Below are 16,411 nucleotides of genomic sequence, written 5' to 3'. Positions count from 1 at the left end.
GCAGGAAGCATGAGCAAGTTTTTTGGAGGGGTGGAGGACAGATGTGGACAGTGTGCGGGGAAGCCCAGAATCACATCCGCATGTTCTGGCATGTCCGAAGCTAAAGGAGTTCTGGCAGGGGTTTGCAGATGTAATGTCTGAAATGTTAGGGGTAAAGGTGGCCCTGAGTCCAGAGGTAGCGATATTCGGGGTATCGGAAGATAGGGAGTCCAGGGGGCTAGAGAGGCCGACATCTTGGCCATTGCCTCCCCGATAGCCCGGAGACAGATATTACTTGGATGGAGTGACTCGGATTCACCAAAAGAGGGCGTGCGGGTGAGCGACTGGCAGAATTCCTGAGGCTGGAGAAGGTCAAGTTCATCCATGGGGCTGGTTTAGCTCACTGGGCTAAATCGCTGGCTTTTAAAGCAGACCAAGCAGGCCAGCAGCACAGTTCGATTCCCGTACCAGCCTCCCCAAACAGGCTCTGGAATGTGGTGACTAGGGGCTTTTCACAGTAACTTCATTGAAGCCTACTCGTGACAAGAAGCGATTTTCATTTCATTTAATTTTCATTTCATTTTCATCCTGAGGGGGTCAGTTAATGGGTTCACTCGAGGTGGAAACCGTTCATTGATTTCTTTGTGGAGGATTGAGGAATCAACAAAAGGGGAGGGGGGGGGAAGAGGGGGAGTAAGGGGGTTAAAATGGGGAAGGCATGACGGGAGGAGGGGGTGAGAGTGGGGAGTAGGGGTGGGGGGGAGTGGGTGCTGGTTAGTTATAATGTTGTATAATTTTGCTTATGCTTCAGTTTGTTTTCATGAAAATGTCTGGATCAAATATTTTTTAAAAAAAAAGAAAAATTAATGCAGCATTGCTAAACATCTTTCCTTGTTTCAATACAGAGAAATGAAGTGAGACGTCACAGTGTGGAAACGTTATATGTATCAGATTCACGCTCAACACTTCAAACTGAAATGGATGCTGCAGAAAACAAACAGACCTTGGGTCACAAGGTAATTACTTCCCTAAAGTGGAGTCACACCTGATGAAGTCAGTCATGAAGAGATCAACAGGCAGGAAGGAGTCAATGATCTCTAAGTTTTAAATGTTGAAGCACTGACAATGATATCTCAAAATTTTCCTTGTTGCACAGACCTATTTAATTTAATGCATCATACTTTTAATTTTTCTTGCGGGAATGTTCACTCTTGTTATCTGAAAGGGGAAATTTTGTTTTAGGTTTTACATTTTTTTCTTTGTTGTTGTTTCCCATCTCTAATTGCCCTTTAGAAAGTGGTGGTGAGCTGCTTATTGAATCACTGCCATCCAGGTGGTGTAGGTATCCCCACAGTTTTGTTAGGGAGGGATGTTCCAGGATTGTGACCCAGATACAGTGAATGAACGATAATATGGTTCCAAGTCAGGATAGTGAGTGCCTTGGAGATTTGAGCGACACTTTAGAGGTTGGTTTCTGCACATCAGGAGATGTTACCGCAGAACAGGAGCGACGTGAGCAGCAGCATTAGCAATAGATTCTGGTCGGAGACTTGCAGCTGCACTGAATGGAGGATAGCACCACATAAGGCGCCGCTCGCAAGAAACACACTACCTGTGACACAGGGTGTACAGCCAGAGGTGGAATTTCCTTGACATAGCTCGAGAACTCAGGAGGCTCCTGTACGAGGGAAGACTCAGCAATCAGGATATGAGGCAGGCAGCAAAAGACAAGGCTGAAATCTCTGCAACCAGAAGTGCCAAGTGAATGACCCATCCTCCCTCTATTCCTGAGGTCCCAGATACCAGTCTTCAGTTAATTCAATAGCAAGAAATGGCTGAAAGCACTGAAGGCAGCAAAGGCTACCAGCCCTGACAACAGTCTTGTACTCCAGAACTAGCCACATTCCCAGCCATGTTATTCCATTACAGTTATATAACTCTGGCAACCAGCTTACAATGAGGAACATTTTCCAGGCAGGTTCTGTCCACTAAAAGCATGACCAACCCACATCTATCCAATTAGCATCCCATCAGTTTACTCTCAATCATCAGCAGTGATGGCTTGTTTTGTCAGCAGTGGTGTCAAGCGACGCTTACTCAGCAATAACCTTCTCACTGATGCTCAGTTTAAATTCCATCAGGAACCTAAGTAAAGGTTCCAGAACTCCGTAAAGCCTTGGCCCAAACACAGGCGAAAGAGTTCCAGAGATGTGGTAAGAGTGGCTGTCCTTGGCATCAAGACAACAATTGAGCGAGTGTGGCATCAAGGAACCCTGGCAAAATTGAAAGTCTACGAAAATGGGGTCAAATTCTCCACTAACTGGAGTCATACTGAGAAAAATAGTTCTGCTTAATGGAAGCCAGTCAGTGCAAGAGTTCTTCAAGGTGGTGTCCAAAATCCAACCATCTCCTGCTGCTTCCCTCCACTGTAAGGTTAGAAGTGGGGATATTTGTTGCCGATTATACAATATTCAGTGTCATTAATTTTTGACAGTATTTTTATTCAAGTTTTTAACATTTTCACCTAACATTACAAAATAAAACCAATGCAAAACTCCAAACCCCCCCCCCCTCAACATCCTAACCCACCCCCCCCCCCCCCCCCCCCCCCCCCTCCCCCTCTTACCCCCTCATCTCCCCCCTGGGAGCCGACATAACCAGCTCCTTGAAATGTAGCATTAACAAGCCCCAGCTCTTGTGGAACCCCGCGCTCACTGCTCCACCACACCCAAAGCAAATTTCACCTCTTCCAACTCGATTATATCCCCCAGCCACACCGAGGCACAAGACGGAGAAACTGACCTCCACCCCAACAAGAATCATCAGCAAATGATCAACGAGGCAAAGGCTAAAACATCTGCCCCATTCCTATCTGCAGCTTCAGCAAGTCCGTCATCCCATTTACATATACACCCACCCCACCATCCCAGGGACTGGGCTCTAAATCCATGTGCAGGATCGCTGACATGGTGCTGAAGAATGACCTCCAAAATTTCTCCAACTTTGGGCAGGACCAAAACATCTGTAAGTGATTGGCCACCACCATCAGACTCTTGGGCAAACTGAAACGGCACCATTGCCAGCGCCCGCAACCCTGACCCCTTACAAGAGCCAACCTCCATCTTCACCCACAATATCTCCAGCTCCCTACTCCAACCCTGCACCATTTCCATGTTCATCACTCAATAATACTACATCAGTTTTGGAAGGGCCAGCCCCCTGATTGCTGCCCCCTCTCAGGCACCGTCTTCCGAATCCTTGCCACCTCACCTGCCCACGGAAATGACGATAAAAAATGATTGCAGAAAAAAGATCGGTAAGCACTAAAATAAAAATAAAAACTGCGGCAAGATATTCATCTTAACCGGCTGTACCTGGCCTGCCAACGATGGGGGAAGGCTGTCCCACCTCAATAATTCCACCTTGACTCTGCCCACCAGACTCATGAAGTTCGACTTACGGAGCCAAGCCCAATACTGAGCCACCTGCACTCCCAGATACCTAAAGTGGGTTGTTGCCACTCAAAAAGATAACCCCCCACCCCATCCCGACTCCCATCCCTGGAGAAGACACAACAAAACACTCACTTTTTCCCAAATTTAACTTGTATCCTGAAAAGGCCCCAAATCTCCTAAGCAGTCCCATTACATCCCCCACTGAAGATCACGGTTTGGAGTTGTACATGCAGCAGGCTATCAGCATATAGGACGCTCTATGCTCCTCCCCCTCACTGTCCCCATCTGTTTATCCGAGCACTCAGTGCTATGGCCAAGGGCTCTATTGCCAGCGCAAACAGCAGGGGAGGGGACATGGGCGTCCCTGCCTTGTTCCCCAATGCAACTGAAAATACCCTGAATTCATCTCATTTGTGTGCACACAAGCCATCTATTCCTTAAACAGCAATTTCACCCACGCCACAAATCTGGGTCCAATTCCAAACCTCTCCAACACCACAAACAAATAGCTCCACTCCACTTGGTCAAACGACTTTTCTGCATCCTGTGCCGCCACCTGCTGGCGATGCTTGTCAAAGTGCTTAGCAAACAGCTGCTCAAACTCCGCTGCCATCACCTTGGCCAGCTTATCCACGTAATTGGTATGGCCCCACAGGGTGAGCCTGCTCCCGCTATCCTTCCTCTTGCCTAACTCCCCACCAAACTCGCCAACAGACTTTCGCTCGCCCCCTTTTCCCCCGGATTCCTTTTCATGGTTTTCGACATCCTGTGCTTGCCTTAGACTTTCCAAGTGATAATCATCCAGGTGAAAGCCAATGGCCAGCTCCAACAAGGGAGAACCTAACCATCTTCCCTGCACTTTCAATGGCATTACCATCGCTAAACAACTCACCAGCAGCAGCCTGTGGGTTACCATTGACCAGAAACCTGACTAAGCCAGCATTATAAATATCTTGGCTGCGGGAGCGATTCATAGGCTGGGAATTCTGCAGTGGATAACACACCTCTTGACTCCCCACGGCCTGTCTATCATCCTCCAAGTATGAGTCAGGGGTATGACTCTCAACACACCTGGATGCATACAATTCCAACAACCCTCAAGGAGCTTGACATCATCCAGGACAAACCCTCCCACTTAGTTGACATCCCATTCATGATCTACAACATTGACACCTTCCACCATTACACAGGGGCAGCTTGCACTTCATCGGCGAGATGTACTGCAGGAACTCATCAAGGCTCCTTCAACACACCTTCCAAACACGTGGGGCTGGATTTTCCGATCTAGAGGATGCCACACGCTGTATCCACAGCGTCAGGCATTGCCTGAGGCCCGCCCTGCGATGCTCCGTCCCCGACTGGTCAAGTTCCCGATGGCATGGGGCTCTCATTGTCTCACCTGTCGTGAACATAGCGTGTCAGGGGAGGGCCGATCTGCGGGCGGGGGGGTTCATTCGGGGCTGGGGCACTGCGGGGGGGGGGGGGGGGGGGGGGGCGGTCCGGGGCACACAAGTGGCCGAAGGGGGGGGGGACTATTTTTGCGGTACGGGTCCACGGGCTGAGACCACCATGAAGCACGGCGCGGCCGCTGCAGACGCCGGAATAGACCCTGGGAGCATCTCCGAACATTTTCTCCTGACCAGGATGACCAAGAATGTAATTACCAACCTGCAGCAGTAGTAGTAGTAGGATGCAGGGATCCATGGCACAGAAGGCCCCACCCTCCGTGGTGCCAGCTGTGATAGCCCCACCCATGACAGGGCACTCTATAGGACATTGAGAACCACTACCAACAAATACATTGTGTGACGGCACCAACAATTGCGCCTATCCAAATCTCACTCCTGGTGAATGGCCACACGACCCGTATGGAACTCGATACGGAGGCAGTCGTGTCTGTAATTAGTAGACGCACCTTCAACCGCATATGGTCCGGAACTCGTCACTGACGCTCCATGATACCAGTGCAAGGTTAGGAACCTACAAGGGGAGCCTCTCGTGATTGCGGGCACGACCACCGTCCCCTTTGAATATGACAGCCAGTCAGCAAATTTATTGTACATGGGAGCGGCCCAAGCCTGTTGGGCATGACTGGCTCCAGCACATCCGCTTAGACTGGCAGAGGGTTTGCCGAATGCTCCGAAAGGACTCTATCCTGTAAACCTGTGGCTGGCAACATTGGGAACAAATCCACCTCCTTTCTCAAAATGGCCCTGATTTAGAGGTATCTGAACCCATTAACATTGGGCAATTGGTAAGCCTCCATCAACTCAGTCAGGTCTGCAAATGTCCCACCCAGTATGTGGCCCTCAAAGCATTTGATCCCCAAATGGTCCTAAACCTGGCATTCAATCTCGCAAATCTATGGTTACCACAGATCGGGGCCTTTCTATACATGCCCTCCAAGCCAAAATGTAGATGGGGCTGCATCCACACCTTTAGGATTGAAATTATCACTGGATTTGATGAGTGCCTGTTCAGTGAGAACGCCAGAGGAGCTGAAGCCAGTGCCCTTAAGGCGGGCACTCTACATGAGGCCTCCTCCACCCTGCACCACACCAACCCTTGGTCCATTCCTGGATCATGACAATATTTGATGATATTGGCAGCCCAGTAGTAATTCTGAATGTGAGAGAAAGCCTATCCCTCTCCAAATAAGTTTTCTTAATACGGGGACCCCTCCCCGTGCACACAAAACTCAGGATTGGCCTATTAACCTTTTTGAAGGAAAATTTAGATGCTGTATTGATAAGTGGTTTGTCCGACCAGGAGCACCTCCCCAACTTGGCGGAAGTGGTACAATGCTTTGAGGTGGCTGGTGTCCGCCTCCACCAAGGGAATGGCGTTTTCAACGCAGCCGAGATGGTGTACCTCGGGTATTACGTGGACCGCCAGGATCTGGATGCCATGGGGGGGGGGAAAGGTCCAGATCATCTGCCTCGGTGTTGGGCAGGGCCCACGGAACTTCAGGCTTTCCTTGGGCTGGTCAATTATTATGGAAAGTTCCTCCCGGGATTAACCACAACATTGGCTCTCCTTCATAAACTACTAAAAAAGGACAACTCTCAGTATGGGGTGCAGTGCAACAAGACTGCTTACTCATTTTGACCCTTCCAGGCCACTCTTACTGACCTGTGACACATTCCCCTATGGCATCGGGGACATGTTAGCCCACATAATGGGACATGGTTCTGAGTGACATATCACATTTGCACCTAGGACATTACCTGACATGGAGAAAGTGGAGAACGAAGGACTGGCCATGGTATTCGGTGTAAAATAATTCCACCTGTACGTCTACATACACCACTTCCCCGTCCTGACAGACCACAAGCCCCTTCTGGAGCTCTTCAAGGAGGACCGTGCGATTCGTCTCATAGCTTTCGTCCATGTCCAGCACTGGGCACGATTCCGGGCAGAGTGTGACTACTTATTGGAAACTGCCCAGGGCCCACATACCCCACGCGGATACTTTGAGCCCCCTATCGCTACCCACTAAGCCACCTACTCCCACCACAGCTGATGAAGTAATAGCTGCCCTTCATTTCATGGACTCACTACCGGTCATGCATCTCACATCCACGGCTGGATCCAAACTGACCCACAGCTCTCAGGTACATGGTGCAGCATGAGGAAGATGCAATAACTGAGCATCGAAGATGGTGTGTTCTTATGGGACACCCACATGATAATCGGCAAGCATGGACGTGTGGCACTCTTACTAGGCTTCTATAAAGGACACCTGGGAGTGTATAAAAGGAATATGCTCGCCTGGAGCTATGTCTGGTGGCCAGACATCAACGTGGACTTTGAATGAGTATCCCAGTGATGCCCCCACTGTCAGGGGCACCAACGATTACCCCTCGCAGCCCTGCTCCACCTTTGGGAATGGCCCAGAAGGCAATGGGTCCAGGTTCATATCGACTTTGCGGGCCCATTCCAGGGGGGAATGTTCTCCTCTTGGTAGATGCTCACTCTGAGCGGCTGGAAGTGGTGTGGATGCAGACAACCACCGCCCGGGCCACCGCGGAAAAATTAAACCAGATTTTCAGTTTGCATCGAATCCCCGAGGTACTGGTGTCGGTAGCAGCATGGTTTTCACAAGTACGGTGTTCGCCTCCGCCAACGGGATTCAACGCGTGAGGACTGCTTCTGACTACCCGGCTGAGAACAAATTGGCTGAAAGAGCGGTCCAAACATTTAAGCTGGGCATAAAGAAGGTGACAGCTGGATCCTGGGACACTCGCCTAGCGCGTTTTCTTTTCCTCTATCGCACACCACCACATACCATAACAAGCTTCGCACCTGTGGGGCTCCTGATGAGTCGTCACCTCCGCGCCCGCCCAGTCATCCCAGATCTAGTTGGGAGTGTCTGCCAGAACGATGACCAGTCTGAGATCAATGCTGGCCACTGTCCGCAAGCCCACACATTCACCCCTGGCGACGCCATGCACATCTGAAAATTCGGCAATGGGGCTATTTGGGTCCCAGGTATCATCTTCATGTCACCAGATCGGTACACTACAAGATCAGGCTTGCTGCAGGCCCTACCGCCCCTACTGCCGTCACCACCGGTACTGGGCCTGGTTCTGGCTGCAGATAAAAGCCCCCGAATTGAGGATGGCGAGATGCAGACGAGGATCTATTCAGCTCTGACTCAGAGACCGAAATGGACACACTGCCCCCGCCCGAGGCACCTGCAGCAGCAGCCGTGCTGACGACACTGCCTCCACCCAGCGGTTGTAATGCAAGAGCCATTCTCCAATTTGGTACACACCCTGGGCCGACACAGACCACGCCAGACCGTCAACCCCGATCTAAATGGACCAGAAGTCCAGGACTGGTTCCGACAGACATGGACATGACTCCGGACTTCGGTGGGATGAGGGGGAGTGGTGTGGGGGGGGGGGGGAGAGAGGCGTATTATAAATAACCCCAGCAGAGGTCACAGGTTCAGAACCATGAGGTTCCCATGCCCTCCGGGGAATAGGAACTTCCCCAGTAAAGGGGTGGCGTTTCCCCTTAACAGGTGTAGCCCCTCTAGTATAAAAACGCCAACCTGGGTGCAGGTTGGGGAAAGGGGACCCTCTGGGGAGTGGTGGTGATTTGACTGTAAGTAATAATAAACCTCTTTGTGCTCTAACCTACTTCTTATGCATGGCTGCTTACCTCGGATCTAACAGTAAGCATGCAGGTACAGTAGGCGGTAAAGAAAGCAAATGGTATGCTGGCCTTCATTGCGAGAGGATTCGAGTACAGGAGTAGGGATGTGTTGCTGCAATTATACAGGCCTTGGTGAGACCTCACCACGAACATTGTGTGCAGTTTTGGTCTCCTTATCGAAGGAAGGATATTCACTGTAGAGGAAATGCAGCGAACAAAGAACAACGAAAATTACAGCATAGGAACAGGCCCTTCGGCCCTCCCAGCCTGCGCCGATCCAGATCTTTTATCTAAACCTGTCTCCAGTTTTCCAAGGTCTACTTCCCTCTGTTCCCGCCCATTCATATACCTGTGTAGATGCATCTTAAATGATGCTATCGTGCCCGCCTCTACCACCTCCGCTGGTAAAGCGTTCCAGGCACCCACCACCCTCTGCGTAAAAACCTTTCCACGCACATCTCCCTTACACTTTCCCCCTCTCACCTTGAAATCATGACCCCTTGTAACTGACAACCCCACTCTTGGGAAATGCTTGTTGCTATCCACCCTGTCCATACCTCTCATAATTTTGTAGACCTCAATCAGGTCCCCCCTCAACCTCCGTCTTTCCAACGAAAACAATCCTAATCTACTCAACCTTTCTTCATAGCTAGCACCCTCCATACCAGGCAACATCCTGGTGAACCTCCTTTGCACCCTCTCCAAAGCATCCACATCCTTCTGGTAATGTGGCGGCCAGAACTGCACGCAGTATTCCAAATGTGGCTTAACCAAAGTCCTATACAACTGTAACATGACCGGCCGACTCTTGTACTCATTACCCCGTCTGATGAAGGTAAGCATGCTGTATGCCTTCTTGACCACTCTATCCACCTGTGTTGCCACCTTCAGGGTACAATGGACCTGAACTCCCAGATCTCTCTGTACATCAATTTTCTCCACGAACCTTCCATTGACCATATAGTCCGCTCTTGAATTTGAACTTCCAAAATGCATCACCTCGCATTTGCCTGGATTGAACTCCATCTGACATTTCTCTGCCCAACTCTCCAATCTATCCATATTTTGTTGTATTCTCTGACAGTCCTCCTCGCTATCTGCAACTCCACCAATCTTAGTATCATCTGCAAACTTGCTAATCAGACCATCTATACCTTCCTCCAGGTCATTTATGTAGATCACAAACAACAGTGGTCCGAGCACGATCCCTGTGGAACACCACTAGTCACCCTTCTCCATTTTGAGACACTCCCTTCCACCACTACTCTCTGTCTCCTGTTGCCCAGCCAGTTCTTTATCCATCTAGCTAGTACACCCTGAATCCCATACGACTTCACTTTTTCCATCAACCTGCCATGGGAAACCTTATCAAACGCCTTACTAAAGTCCATGTATATGACATCTACAGCCCTTCCCTCATCAATTAACTTTGTCACTTCCTCAAATAATTCTATTAGGTTTGTAAGACATGACCTTCCCTGCACAAAACCATGCTGCCTATCACTGATAAGTCTATTTTCTTCCAGATGTGAATAGATCCTATCCCTCAGTATCTTCTCCAACAGTTTGCCTACCACTGACGTCAAGCTCACAGGTCTATAATTCCCTGGATTATCTCTGCTACCCTTCTTAAACAAAGGGACAACATTAGAAATTCTCCAGTCCTCCGGGACCTCACCCGTGCTCAAGGATGCTGCAGATATCTGTTACAGCCCCAGCTATTTCGACCCTCGCTTCCCTCAGTAACCTGGGATAGATCCCATCCGGTCCTGGGGACTTGTCCACCTTAATGTCTTTTAGAATTCCCAAAACTTCCCCCTTCCATGTGACAACTTGACCTAGAGTATTTAAACATCCATCCCTAGCCTCAACATCCATCTTGTCCCTCTCCTTTGTGAATACCGATGCAAAGTAATCATTAAGAATCTCACCCATTTCCTTTGAGTCCACGCATAAATTCCCTCTTTTGTCTTTGAGTGAGCCAATCCTTTCTCTAGTTACCCTCTTGCTCCTTACATACGAATAAAAGGCTTTGGGATTTTCCTTAACCCTGTTAGCCAAAGATATTTCATGACCCCTTTTAGCCCTCTTTATTGCGCGTTTGAGATTCGTCCTACTTTCCCGATATTCCTCCAAAGCTTCATCAGTTTTGAGTTGCCGCGAAGGTTTGCCAGACTAATCCCTGGGATGGAGGGACTGACGTATGTTGAGAGATTGAGTTGGTTAGGATTGTATTCGCTGGAGTTCAGAAGAATGAGGGGGCTCTTATAGAAAACCATAAAATTCCATCAGGACTGGACAGGGCAGATGCAGGAAGGATGTTCCTGTAGGTCAATGTGTCCAGAACCAGGGGCATTGAGGATACGGGATAGACCATTTAAGACACAAATGAGGAGAAATTTCTTCACCCAGTAGGTGATGAGCCTGTGGAATTCATTACCACAGGAAGTCGTTGAGTCCAAAACATATATTTTCAAGAAGCAGTTAGAATTAGCCCTTTGGGTGAAGGGGATCAAAGGATTTGGGGGAACGTGGGATTAGGCTATTGAGTTGGATGATCAGACATGATCATAATGAAAGGCGGAGCAGGAGTTGGGGGACTCTCCATAAGCTTAATTTTACCAGGCTGGTGGAACAGATGGAGGAGGAATTTAAAAGGTGGGACATGGTGCCGCTATCGTTGGCGGGTAGAGTGCAGTCCGTCAAAATGACAGTTCTCCCGAGGTTCTTCTTCCTTTTTCAGTGTTTGCCCATCTTTATCCCTAGGGCCTTTTTTAGAAGGGTGACTAGCAGCATCATGAGCTTTGTTTGGGCGCACGGGACCCCGAGGGTGAAGAGGGTCTTCTTGGAGCGGGGTAGAGATGGGGGGGGGGGGCTGGCGTTACCCAATCTCTCGGGGTATTATTGGGCGGCCAATGTGTCGATGGTGCGCAAGTGGGTAATGGAGGGGGAGGGGGCAGCATGGAAACGGATGGAAAGGGCGTCCTGTGGAGATACAAGCCTGGGGGCCCTGGTAACGGCGCCGTGGCCGCTCCCTCCTATGAGGTATACCACGAGTCCAGTGGTGGCGGCTACCCTCAAGATTTGGGGGCAGTGGAGGCGACATAGGGGAGAAGTGGGGGGCTCGATGGAGGCTCCGTTAAGGGGGAACCATAGGTTCGTCCCGGCGAACATGGATGGGGGATTTCAGGGATGGTACAGAGCGGGCATCAGACAGCTGAGGGACCTGTTTATTGATGGGAGGTTTGCGAGCCTGGGGGAGTTGGAGGAGAAATTTGGGCTCCCCCCGGGGAACATGTTCAGGTATCTGCAGGTAAAGGCATTTGCTAGGCGGCAGGTGGAGGGATTCCCTTCGCTTCCCGCGAGGGGGGTGAGCGACAGGGTGCTTTCGGGGGTCTGGGTCGGAGAGGGGAAGATATCTGACATCTACAAGGTTATGCAGGAGGCGGAGGAGGCGTCAGTAGAGAAGCTGAAAGCTAAGTGGGAGGGGGAACTGGGGGAACAGATCGAAGACGGGACATGGGCTGATGCCCTGGAGAGGGTTCATTCTTCCTCCTCGTGTGCGCGGCTTAGCCTCATCCAATTCAAGGTGCTGCACCGGGCCCACATGACTGGGACGAGGATGAGTAGGTTCTTTGGGGGTGAAGACAGGTGTGTCAGGTGCTCGGGGAGTCCAGCGAACCATGCCCATATGTTCTGGGCATGCCCGGCACTGGAGGAGTTCTGGAAGGGGGTGACGAGGACGGTGTCGAGGGTGGTGGGATCCAGGGTCAAGCCAGGATGGGGACTCGCGATTTTTGGGGTTGGGGTGGAGCCGGGAGTGCAGGAGGCGAAAGAGGCCGGTGTGCTGGCCTTTGCGTCCCTAGTAGCCCGGCGAAGGATTTTGCTGCAATGGAAGGATGCGAGGCCCCCAAGCGTGGAGACCTGGATCAATGACATGGCGGGTTTCATTAAGCTAGAGAAGGTCAAATTCGCCCTGAGAGGGTCGGTACAAGGGTTCTTTAGGCGGTGGCAACCTTTTCTCGACTTTCTGGCTCAACGATAGGGTACGGGGACAGTAGCAGCAGCAACCCGGGGGGGTGGGGGGGAAGGGGGAGAGAAAAGTGTGGGGGGGGGGGGGGGGGGCGGACAATGACTATATTTGTTTATTTAATTTAAATTTATTTTTAAGTTCTTCTGTTGTTCATTGGGGTTGGGGGGGTGGGGGATGGGATACATGCGTCGATACGGTCTGGGGGAGATACAGTTATTATGGGTTATTTTGTTGCATTTCATTGTTTGTCGTTACGTTTTATATTTTCTGTAAAAAATTCCAATAAAAATTAAATTAAAAAAAAATGAATGGCGGAGCAGGCTCGAAGGGCCGAATGGCCTCCTCCTGCTCCTATTTTCCACGTTTTTATGTTTCTATCATCTCAAGGGCAACCAGGGATGGGTAACAAATGCTCAATGATGAATAAATCCTATGCAAAATAAGAAAATATTCATATCTTTCTATTTATTAATATAGAAATATTCTGGAAGACGTCATGAAGTGAATTTGTCAAAAGTCAGCCCATCAATGCAATCATTTATGAGTCCGCAGAATGATACAGAGCAAGATACATTTGCAGGAATCCTCACACTCCTGTCAGCTCGAAAGGTAATTTATCCATGGCCTGAAACCAATGGGGAAGTGAGGGACCAGCAGGGAGGGGTCAGTGATGAGTGTTCAAAGTTGAAAGGTTGGGACAGGTGTGATGTGACTTTGTGCATACACAGTGCATTGCACTTTACATGTTCCCTGTTGTGATTTCAGAGTTTTTTTTCTCTTCTGGTGTAATCTGTTTTAACCAGGATGCCTCAATCTCCTGGCTCAGACCATTAAGCAGCATTTCATTATCAAATATCACAGAATCATAGCATTTACAGTGCAGAAGGAGGCCATTTGGTCCATCGATTCTGCATCGGCTCTTGGAAAGAGCACCCTACTTAAGCCCACACCTGCACCCTATCCCTAATACCTATCACCTAATATAATTAGAGACAACAGATTGAACGGTGTGAACATCTGATCACACCTGGAAAAGATAGCACAGGGGTAGGTGTACTTTGTACACCAAGGTTTTTCAAAGTGCGGCATGCTGGTGGGGAACTAAGATGAAACACGTGAATAGATATTTGTGAAAAATGGGTTTTTGCTTGGTCATGTGAGAGTACCTTTAAGAAATGGGTGTTTATTATTGCAGTGATGTCAGAGAGGGGGTGGAGCTGGGCTATCTGGCAGCTTTTTACTTTCGTTTTAGGCTGTTTGCTGCAGGATGTGTTTTAGTTTCGTTTTCAGAGCTGGATAGCTGCAGTCACAGCCAGAAGGGGTATGAGTCTCTCTCTCTCTATGTAATCTAAAAACTGTATATCGATCCTTTGGTGATTTAAAACTAATAACTGCTTTCAGTAGTGACTTTAACCTGATGTGCTTCTGTTTAAAGGTTTTTTAAAAGTCTTATGGATGTTAAAAGGACAGCTTAAGGATTACTTAGTGTTGTATTCTTTGGAGCTTGTGTTTGAATTAATGGTTGCTAAGATGTTCACTGCGTTTTAAAAAGGTTAACTTGAGTTCATAGAATAAACATTGTTTTGTTTTTAAAAATACTTTTCCGGAAAAAGAAAGAGAAAGAGATAGAGAGGAAAAAGAAAAGAAAGGAGAAAAGAAAAACTAGCCCAAGCAGAACAAAAAGAAAGAGAAAGGGAGATACAGTTCAGGGAAAAAGATAAAGAGAGAGATTTTGAACTTCAGAAAATGGCCATGAAACATGACAGTCAGTTAAAATTGGCAGATGTAAAGGGAAACATACAGTTGGATGATAGTGTTGAGGATCATGAGAAAGAGCGTCATAGTCAAAGGCTTGGTGGGGATCTATTTAAATATATCCAAGCATTGCCAAGGTTTGATGAGAAGGAGGTAAAGCCTTTTTAATTTCATTTGAGAAGGTGGATAAACAAATGAAATGGCCACAGGACATGTGGGTAAATCAAAGCTTAGTTTCTTACATCAGTTTCAGCTAGTGAGGGCTAGAAACTGGGGAAAAGAGAGATACTCAAATGGTAGAGGTAAAGGAGTTCTGATGGGAGATAATAATGAGAGTGTACCTCAGATGAAAAAAGAAATCGAAGAGGGTGGAAGAGAAATGAAAAGTTTAAAATGTTTTCACTGTAATAAACTAGGCCATGTAAAGTCACAGTGTTGGTGGTTGAAGAAAAGCACTAGGAAGGCTGATGTGGTAGAATGTTGCCAGAAAAGGTGGTAATATGTGGAATTCCGGGTGAGAGGAGTAGTGTTCCATTATATAAGGTAAGTTTGGAAAGTCCAGTGAAGAGTGATGAAGTGGTAGTAGGAGTAATAGAGAAACTACCTTGTCCAGGAATAGTTTATCTTGGATAATGATATAGCTGGATCACAGGTGGGAGTGATGCTTACTGTGGTTGCTAAGCCAGTGTAAAATCAGACAACTGAAATGAAATGAAATGAAAATCGCTTATTGTCACGAGTAGGCTTCAATGAAGTTACTGTGAAAAGCCCCTAGTCGCCACATTCCGGCGCCTGTTCGGGGAGGCTGTTACGGGAATCAAACCGTGCTGCTGGCCTGCTTGGTCTGCTTTCAAAGCCAGCGATTTAGCCCAGTGTGCTAAACAGCCCCTAACTGAAGTGCTAAAGGATGAATATCCTGGGATTTTTCCAGATTGTGTAGTAACAAGGTCACAAAGTCACAGGTTAAGACAAGAGGAGAAATCAAAGAGTGAAGATGAAGTTGAAGAAACGATGTTTGATCAGATGGTTGAAAAAGAACAAGAACAGGTGGAGGATGAGGCGGATATTTTTAGTTCAGGAAAATTGGCGGAGTTACAACAGAAAGATGTAGAAATAAACCGGATATATCAGAAAGCCTACACAGAAGAGGAATCTGTGTATATGCCAGAGTGTTATTTCCGTAAAAGTGATATCTTGATGAGAAAATGGAGACCTTTACATATGCAGGCAGATGAAAAGTGGGCAGAAGTTCATCAAGTAGTATTGCTGGTAGGGTATAGAAAGGAGGTGTTGCTAGTTGCACATGAGGTACCAGTGGGAGGTCATTTGGGAATAAGGAAAACTCAAGCTGAAGTTGACCTGGACTACATAAAGATGTAGTTACATTTTGTCAATCATGTCACACATGTCAAGTGATAGGGAAACCTCAAGCAATGATAAAACCAGTACCCTTAATACCCATTCCAGAATTTGAGGAACCTTTTACAAGGGTCCCAATTGATTGCGTAGGACCACTTCCTAAAACAAAAAGTGGGAATCAATATCTTTTGACTATAATTGATATGTCTACTCCGTTTCCAATAAGGTGCCTGGGCAGCAGGATTCTCTGCCATCACCAGGAAGCCCCAGGTCCAGGGGGTAATAGTTGGCACGCTTGTCGCTGTGTGCGCACCGACATTAAGTGCCCGACATTAAGAGAAACGGTTTCCATTCCCTGAACGTTTAACTCATGTTTAACTCACCTCCAGATCATGCCAGATCATGCATGTGTGTGCACACTTCACAGGGATTGTGCATGACAACTGCATCCTGCGACAGTCGGAATTCCCCGGCTTCTTTGAGGACCACCCCAGGAAGGCCGGTTGGTCCTTCGCAGATAAGGGATGTCCGCTTAGGCCCTGCTTAATGACACCAGTATGGAGGCCGGTGACTGATATGGAGACCAGATATAACGAGGCCCAAACGGCCACCCGGGCTGACATTGAGTGGTGCAACAGGCTGCTCAAAATGCAGTGCACTGCAGTTG

The 16,411-nt window shown here is 48.5% G+C and overlaps 1 protein-coding gene across 1 annotated transcript in view; it reads left to right on the top strand.

Annotated features, from left to right (window-relative positions):
• The window catches only part of LOC119959010, a 316,096-nt gene that overhangs the window by 227,364 nt on the left and 72,321 nt on the right, over positions 1-16,411 (top strand). The window contains exons 36-37 of the mRNA XM_038787558.1: positions 885-995; positions 13,108-13,239. Of these exons, the coding sequence (XP_038643486.1) occupies positions 885-995; positions 13,108-13,239 (243 nt within the window). The remainder of the gene's footprint in view (positions 1-884; positions 996-13,107; positions 13,240-16,411) is intronic.

Source organism: Scyliorhinus canicula, chromosome 2, assembly GCF_902713615.1.
Source record: "Scyliorhinus canicula chromosome 2, sScyCan1.1, whole genome shotgun sequence".
Lineage (NCBI taxonomy): Eukaryota > Metazoa > Chordata > Chondrichthyes > Carcharhiniformes > Scyliorhinidae > Scyliorhinus > Scyliorhinus canicula.
Note: the sequence above shows the minus strand (reverse complement) of the source record. Positions and strands in the feature narration are given on the sequence as shown.